Genomic DNA, 8,787 nt, shown 5'->3' with positions numbered 1-8,787 from the left:
ATACGATACAGTTTTGAACCTGTATTTACAAGTTGATGAAAGTTTGCATATAGGCTATTTTTTACCTGATTAAATCAAATATGTAATAAAAAAAAATATACCTTCATGTGCTACTTTTTGAACAAAATGAGGTCGAAATTCTGTATATTTGCTCAAAATTCAGATTTGTGTCCGTATTTTCTTTTTCGAAACAAAGACATATTTATTTTTTTAAAAGATAAACACTTATTGTTTTTTTTTTATTAAATAATCGGTAAATTTCTGTATTTTATAAGTATCATTAAAAATTATACAATTTTTATTCAGAAATAACTCATATTTATCAAATGTTCACGAATAGAGGAAAAAAACGTCATTTTTGTGCTGCATGTTTATCAAAATCAAAAAAAATAGCGCTATTTACAAATTTATAAAATTGGGTCACATAATCTCCTTGGAAAATGAAGCAAATTGCCGTTTTAAAAAATAGGGGTCCATGCACTCGTTTTCAAATTAAATCAGTTTGAATGATAAAACTTGATTTTTTTCTCCAGTAGACATCAGCTATCCAACCCCCTTTACACATTGTGCGGACAAAAGTATTGCCGTAGAAATTTGTTTATTAACTTTTCTGTAATGATGGGGCAGGATGGGTAGCTGAGGTCAACTTGAAAAAAAAAATACAGGGACTCCAATGTGGTTTTAAGCAGAACAATTACCGGAAATCTATATGGTAGTTTGCAAAATAATAGTCTTTTTTATAATGTGATATGTACTATGTTGTCAAATAATGAAAGCTCGCATCTTAATTAATAGACATAGAATTAAAGAGAAACCGTATGATAAACAATAAAAATCTCCCAGAGACAAACTAAACTAGTATGATGGTCTGGATTCGGGGTTCTTAATTTATGTATTCTTTGATATTTTAGGCCATATTTCTCTATTCTTTATACTTTTTGCCAATTATCCTCTTCTCTTTATATTTAAAACACCAATATTCTCGTATTTTATTTATTTCTTGGTCCATTATTTATAGTTTTTGTCCACTATTCTCAATTCCATAATCCCCCATCAACGCCCTAGCTCTAGTTAAAGTCACCATATAGCCTTCACAAATAAGCAAAACTTATACCGAATAGGCTCCGAATGGCAAAATACTTGAACGCTTATCCAAGTTTGAATTGTGAAATTGCAGAAATTTTTTTTTTAATCTATTGATCAAGGAAAATTGTTCGTAAAATACTGGCCATCAATTCTAATAATCTTAGATCAACCTTTCTAAACTTCAAAGTAAAGTTCACGCAAACTCATTGTTCAAATTGTTAAAGATTTTTGCATTCGTCGACATTTTCTTCGATTATTAACAGTAGTTTTGATCTGACAACCGTTGTGCATGTATACTTTAACGACCGGGCTAGTTTTTTTTGTCAGTTTTAATAGTAGTTACCTCCCTTGTTAGTGTGATGTTGTCATCAATCTATTTATTTGTACCATCTTTATATAATATTATATTGTACAATTTAAATTTGTGATTCGTTTAACATCTAAATATAAAAATGTATTCTTTATCAAAGATATAAACAAGGTAATTTGAAAGTCTTTGATTACTTTATCACCGTAGTTCAATTCAGAAGTCATACGGTCTATTTTGTCTACATTATGTTGAAAGAACACCGCGGTGTTTACATTGTCAATATATTAACTATGAATGACCGTGAAACAAGAAAGGAAAACATTTTACATAACACATCAAGATATAATTGAAATTAAATCAAAAACTCTTCTTTATTAAAATTAGTAAAATCAAAAACGAAAAACGGAAAGGTCCGTGTATATCTGCGTCCATTCGTTTTTCGTTTTGAAATATCAAAAACAAAAAACAAAAAACGAAAGTGTTTTCATTTTTCGTTTTTAATTTCATAAAAACCAAAATGAAAAACGAAAGTGTTTTCATTTTTCGTTTTTGATTTCTTAAAAACCAAAATGAAAAACAAAAGTATTTATGTTATCTTTCCAACACAGTTTAATTGTCATTCAAAAAATGACAATGTTGTCATTTGTCATTCATTTAAAGGTCGTTAAAGTATACATGCATAGCGGTTGTCAGATCAATACTACTTTAATCGAAGATAATGTCGACGGATGCAAAAGTCTTTATCAATCTAAACAATAAGCACGGTGGGTATGGTTGTCCTGCGAGAAAACGTTCTGTGCTGGTGATTTGGTCCTGTCAGGTGCTGGTGGGTCATGATTCTGTGCTGCTGGGTTTGTTTACATTGTATCAGAACGGCAATAAAACGACTGTTTTGTTGCTTAATTTTTCTCTGATGCGTCATAAGTACCATGCAAATTATATTACAACAATATTATATTGCACAAGTCGTGCAAGTTCGTTAAACGGAATTGTCCTGACGCTGTGCTGGTGATAAAAAAACGGTCCTGGTTCTGTGCTCCTATGTCCTGGTTCTGTGCCTTTATATTTTAGATAAAAGTGGCATATATATTCAAGATCATTGATGCTGTACTGTTATTGACTAATTAACTGTTGTCTGCTTTCTTGAAATTGACATTGTTGTGAATCTGTTTACTCTTATTATGAGAGAAAAAATACCCCTATCTTTTTTTTTTTTTTTTAAATTAACTGTAATCTTATTTATTGGCCTGTTAATGGAACCCTTCTTGCCCCCTTTTAAGATAAGAAAATATGTTTACGATTTTCGGGATTACGATCATTTTGCAAGATCACCAAAATACGTTGTAATTTATACAATACTTATATAAAGTAGATGATGTGGTATGCTTGTTGTCAATGGACAAATTTCCATAAGAAACCAAAGGAAGTATGTGTTAACAATACGTCATCGTACGACCTTCAACAATAACCCATAAAATATATTAATTTTAATAAGATTGTTGAACGAACGCGTTCAATCTTAGGATTTTATTCTTGTCAATTTTTCCGACCGAGCAGAGCGAGTCGAAAACAATTAAATAGACGTCTTTCAAGCCAAAGTTAATATGTTTGCTATACACACATATGCTTTTATTAAACTTGGTTATCAATTGTTAATAAAAAATACAGTCCTAGATAATAAAAAATCATGAAATATTTGGTCTAGTAATAAATAAAATCACGTAAAAAACAGTAGTTGTCGTTTGTTGGTGTCGTTCTCGCTTCTCGTTTTTTTAGCTCACCTGGCCCGAAGTGTCAAGTGAGCTTTTCTTATATCTTGGCGTCCGTCGTCCGTCGTCGTAACTTTTACAAAAATCTTCTCATCTGAAACTACTCAGCCAAATTCAACCAAACTTAGCCACCATCATCATTGGGATATCTAGTATAACAAATGTGTCCGGTGACCTTGCCAACTAACCAAGATGGTCGCCACGGATAAAAATAGAACAAAGGAGTAAAATGAAGATTTCGGCTTATATCTCAAAGCATTAAGAGCAAATCTGACATGGGGTAACATTGTTTATTAGGTCATTATCTATCTGCCCTGAAATTTTCAGATGAATCAGACAACCTGTTGTTATGTTGCTGCCCCTGAATTGGTAATTTTAAGAAAATTTTGCAGCTTTTGGTTATTTTCTTGAATATTATTATAGATAGAGATAAACTGTAAACATCAATAATGTACAGCAAAGTAAGACCTACAAATAAGTCAACATGACGAAAATGGTCAATTGAACCCTTAAGGAGTAATTGACCTTTATAGTAAATTTTTAACAATTTTCATAAATTTGTACATTTTTACAAAATATTTTCCACTGAAACTACTAAGCTTAGTTCATTATAGATAGAGATAATTGTAAGCATCAACAATTTTTTGTAGAGTAAGATCTACGAACACATCACCATCACCAAAACACATTCTGTCATTTTGGAGGATCCTTATAACTTGCTATTCGGTGTGAGCCAAGGATTCGTGTTGAAGAGGGTACTTTAACCTATAATAGTTTCCTTCTACACACTGTGACTTGGATGGAGAGTTGTCTCATTGGCAGTTATACCATGCACATCTTCTTATATCTATATATTCTTTCGATATTTTTGATTGGGGTCTGGAGCTGGCATGTCAGTTACTGCTAGTAGTTCTTTGTTAATTTATGAATCATATTCGTTTTGTGTAGTTTCTTTTGTTTACTCATGATTTTGTCATCGGACTCGGATTTCTTTTAAACTGAGTTTCTCTGTGCATATTGTTGTGTGTTTGTTTATTCTACATGAACTAGATGTAATTGTATAGCGGGAGGGTTGAGATCTAACAAAGCATGTTTAGCCCCGCCGTATTTTTGCGCCTGTCCCAAGACAGTAGATTCTGATCTTTGTTAGTTTTTTTATGTTTTTTTTTTGTCTAAGTTAAGTGTGACGTCCATTTTCACATTACTAGTATATATTTTTATTTAGTGACCAGCTGAAGCCCGCCTCTGGTTGTGGGATTTTCTCGTTGTGTTGAAGACTCATTGGTGGCCTTCTGTATCTGTATCTGTATATTTTCTGCCAATATAGGCACACCTTCAGTATGAAGTCAATATATCCCTTCACCAATAGAATGTCATACAGTAGTGAATTACAATATCCAATCACCAATAGAATATATATAACGATGTACACTATTTACAAATGTCGGTATATCTTTATACACAAATCACACACGTTCTCGTCTATAAAATCTAAAAATGAGTCCCTAATAGAAAATATGAGATTTGCAGTCCACACACAACCTTTTTTCATTAAATAGGGCTATGATTTTAAATTATTTTTTCTAGATCTTTTCTGATCTAAATTTAAAAGTTTGTATCTGTGTAAATGAAGCTTATATATTAATGTTCTACAAGCAGGCTCTATATGGATGTTAATAAAAGCACAAAGTTCACTGGTTAGAGAGGTACCACAATAATTTACTCGATGATATGGATTGATAATAACATGGATGAAGTCTACATCTATATCATGCATATTAATGTTTAGTAGTTCTAGCACTTTGATATATTGTTCTCGGAGAGATTTCAAGAGAGACATTCTCTCAGCTTCTTAAGGTGTACATGAAATCAGAAAATGTGAAATGGTTTCATCCTCTTTACCGCAAACTCTGCAGACGGCAGATACATCATTTTGATTAAATTTTGCTCTATTTGTCTGTAAGATGTAATTGCCAGTTGCAAATCTGGTCCTAATGGGTAATTTGATTATGTCTCTACAGTTTGATGTATTTGTTGTAAGAATTGGATGTATTCTTTTTGCCATATATTCACCCGATATGTATTTTAAGCTGGAGTATCTCTCTGATTCTTTATTAATTTTGTCATTCCAATAGGTATGTATATTTTTGGTGATTAAACTTTTCCATTGCAATTTTCCTAAAAGGTATTTAAAAAATCCTGACAGTCCAAAATGTCATATTTCAAACATATTTTCTTGATTTGGATGAACCAGCTATTACTTTGGTTTGTCTTTAAATGTAGTTGTCTTTCTGCTAGTCTCCATTCAATGGTAGATCTATCTGCTCTTGTAATATTTCCATATAGAGATAATGCTTTGAGGTGTAGCTCAGCCTCCATAGGTAGAGATCCACTTAAAATGTATACCGCAGGATCAGCTGTATTTTTGGCTAATGACAGTATTTGTTTTATCATTTTCTTATGGAATTGATGTATAGAATCCAAAATACGGCCAGATGGAAGTAAGATTTCAAGGCCATAGGTTAAAATAGGCATGACATAAGTATATAGGATCGTTATAGCTGTTTCAGGATCCAAACCATTCTTTCCATGTAGACCTGTACCCATAAGACTATAGAGTGATCGTCTCGCTTTTTTCATGTTCTCCTCAGCAGTAAGTTTTGCAGATTTTTTTTGACATTTTTGTATTAAAATGTGTGTGGAATGTTCTACAACTGGCATCGGATTTTTATTGATGTTCCAAAAGTTTTCATCGATTTCAATAGATTTAGTAGAGGTACTAATTGGTATGACTACACTTTTTGTTGGTTGCAACGTGTAGCCCTCTCTCTTACTGAAGTTGGCAGCAATGTCTATCAACATTTGAAGTTCCATAGGGTTGTTTGAAATTATGGCTACATCATCAGCACAAGTTGGGGCACAGCATCCAATGTCACCTATATGTCCACCCAGTCCTGTTCCACTTAGAATATTCAATAGCGGATTAACATAAAGTTTATATAAATCAGCACTAATGGCTCCACCCTGTCGTACACCCTGTTCTATCTCAAACATCTGTGAAGTGTTGTTTCTCCATTTAACGCATGAAGTCGCATTTTTATATACGCTATCTATTAATATAATAGATTGGTCTGAAATACCGGCTTGATATAATCTCCGTATTAAATTTGAATGAACAACTACATCAAATGCAGATTTACCATCTAAAAGGGCTATATATGTTGGAAGTTTTAAATCTTTGCTCTCACGTTCAAACTCTTCAATCATAAGTTCACATAATAGAGGGGTGGTGTTTTCTGTAAATCCTCTTTGGAGTGGATTCTGATTTTTCCGGATAACTGGATTCTCCCTTATCTTGATTATTTTCTCTATAAGCTTGGAGTATGTTGGAGTTACGGTAATACCACGGTAGTTTTTAGCACTTTTAATATCACCCTTATTCTTATATACTGGGAACAATATTCCAATTTTGAGAATGTCAGATATGCAGCCACATTCAAATGATTTATCAAAAAGTAATTGTAAATATTGTTGAAGTTGTTTTCCACCATGTATGATGTTTTCTGCATTAATGCCAAAGTAGTCAACTGCTTTATTTCTATTTAAATCAGATATTGCTTTTTCCATTTCTTTGTTTGTTATTGGGCAATGTTTGAAACGCTCTTTGCAAATGTCTATTATAATTTTAGCTTCATTTTCAATCAACTCAAGATATTCATTGTCATGATTTGGATTTGGTATTTTCTTTGCCAGTTGATGGAAATGTGTACTTCAGCCTTCTATTATATCTTCATTATAAAATATTTCATCATCAACAATTAACTGGTCAATAAACTTTGATAATTTTCCTCTTTGATTTTTAATGATCTTGTGGAACATTTTACGATCCGCTGTTCTAGCATCAACCAATTTTTGACGTTCACATAGCCTTCTTTTAGCAACTTCCAGTCTACATTCTTTTCTTAAAGCATGTGTTGTTTGTTTTTTATTTTTCAAATATAAGTTATCAGTCTCTTTCGGTCTACCATTAATTTTCCATTTAAAAAATGCAATCTTTTTGTTTTTGAGAGCGACTTTAATTTCTTCATTCATAACTTGCAGTTTTGGTCTTTTCCTGCCAATTTTTCTAGTTTGGATCAGAGCTTGAGTAGACTGTTTAATGATTTCATTCAGTTGAGTAAATGCATTGGTTATGTCTTCAACAGATTTAATTTCTGAGTTCTTATTTGAGAGTTTGGAGTTGATGTTGTTTTCATACTTTTCCTTATCAATTCTATCCCAGTTAATCTTTGGTTTTAAAAAATCATTCAGCGATTTTTGCTGAATTAAATAACGGCGATGTTGAAGGACCATTTTAATTGGATAATGGTCTGAGACATTAGCACCTATGTCTAGTTTCTTGATTTCAAGAACAGAATGTTTATATGAATTCTGGTATAGAAAATAGTCAATAACAATGGTATCATGGCCATTAGAGTGTATAAATGTGCTGCCAGTAAATTTTGTTTCTAAAGAATGATCTTCCATAAATTCAGTAAAAGAGGCCTTTCTTTGTGAGGATGGACCATTTATGATATCTTCATTAAGATCACCACCTATAATAATTTGATGAGTAAGTTTGTAGGTGCAGACTATTTCATTTAGAAGAGCTATGCAGTCTTGAAATTCATCTATATGGTCAGAAGTACCTTTACAAGGCAAATATACAGAAAGTATGATAAGATTGGGTTCACCAGATATTTCAATTCCTTGTATCCTCTCATTTCCTATGGTTAAAGGTGTTATAAGAGTGTCTAATTCTTTTTTCCATAAAATAGCAGTGCCACCATAGCCCCTTGGCATTTGAATAGGGGGAATCGGGTCCAATGTATCAACAGCTTTGCCAACTTCGGCTGTGTTCTTTGGTTAGACTGACTGTTGTTTCTTTGACACATTTTTTTATTTCCATTCTCAATTTTATTGATTGATCATTTGATTGATTGATTGATTGATTGATTGATTGATTCATTCATTGATCATTTTACTACAAGCACACATTTGTATTGTAGTGTTAATTTCACCAATGAAACTCGTTATTTATGTTTGTCTTAATATTAAATTTCTTTGTAAACTCTAAAATTACCGTCTGATTATAATAAGACACGCAAGAATAAAAATAAATATTTGGCCATCAATGTCTCAACCTTTTTTAATGTGAGTAACTTCATTGTTCACTTAGATTTCGATTTTGATATTGTTTTTGCAAGTTTCCATAATAGATAATTGTTTTGCATTAAACCCTATGGGAAAGCACATTAACTAAATTTTCCAAACGTTTATTGGAACCTAATGATTTGGCAAGGTGTTGCAACCTGTAATGTAAAAAAGTTACAGCCGACTTCACTGAGTGTGTAGGCAAAGGTAGCATATCCTTGGTTAGCTTGCTTGTATTATTAGGTTAGGCAAACTACCCTCCTTTAAGAGTAGACTAGTTCGACAAATAAACAATCAATCTATCTGTAGGACTAGGCTCCTTCTACAGGAGAGTGGTATACCTTACCTAGTTACTTCATAGTTCAGCTAACAAACAAGCGATCCAAAGATATTACCTTTGTCTACACATTCAATGTAATCGGCTGTAAT

The 8,787-nt window shown here is 32.3% G+C and overlaps 1 protein-coding gene across 1 annotated transcript; it reads right to left on the bottom strand.

Moving 5' to 3' along the window:
- Positions 1-5,343: 5,343 nt before the first annotated feature.
- Positions 5,344-6,792, bottom strand: LOC134694211 (uncharacterized). Its single transcript, XM_063555207.1, has one exon. It carries the CDS (start codon positions 6,790-6,792, stop codon positions 5,344-5,346), a length of 1,449 nt encoding a protein of 482 aa, XP_063411277.1.
- Positions 6,793-8,787: the final 1,995 nt, after the last annotated feature.

This window comes from Mytilus trossulus, chromosome 13 (assembly GCF_036588685.1).
Source record: "Mytilus trossulus isolate FHL-02 chromosome 13, PNRI_Mtr1.1.1.hap1, whole genome shotgun sequence".
NCBI classification, from domain to species: domain Eukaryota; kingdom Metazoa; phylum Mollusca; class Bivalvia; order Mytilida; family Mytilidae; genus Mytilus; species Mytilus trossulus.
The sequence above is the reverse complement of the archived record's forward strand: the minus strand, read 5'-3'. Positions and strand labels throughout refer to the sequence as shown.

Excerpts from the sequence above, each read along its gene's own strand:
- LOC134694211 (XM_063555207.1), bottom strand. The coding sequence starts at position 6,792 with ATGGAAAAAGCAATATCTGATTTAAATAGAAATAAAGCAGTTGACTAC.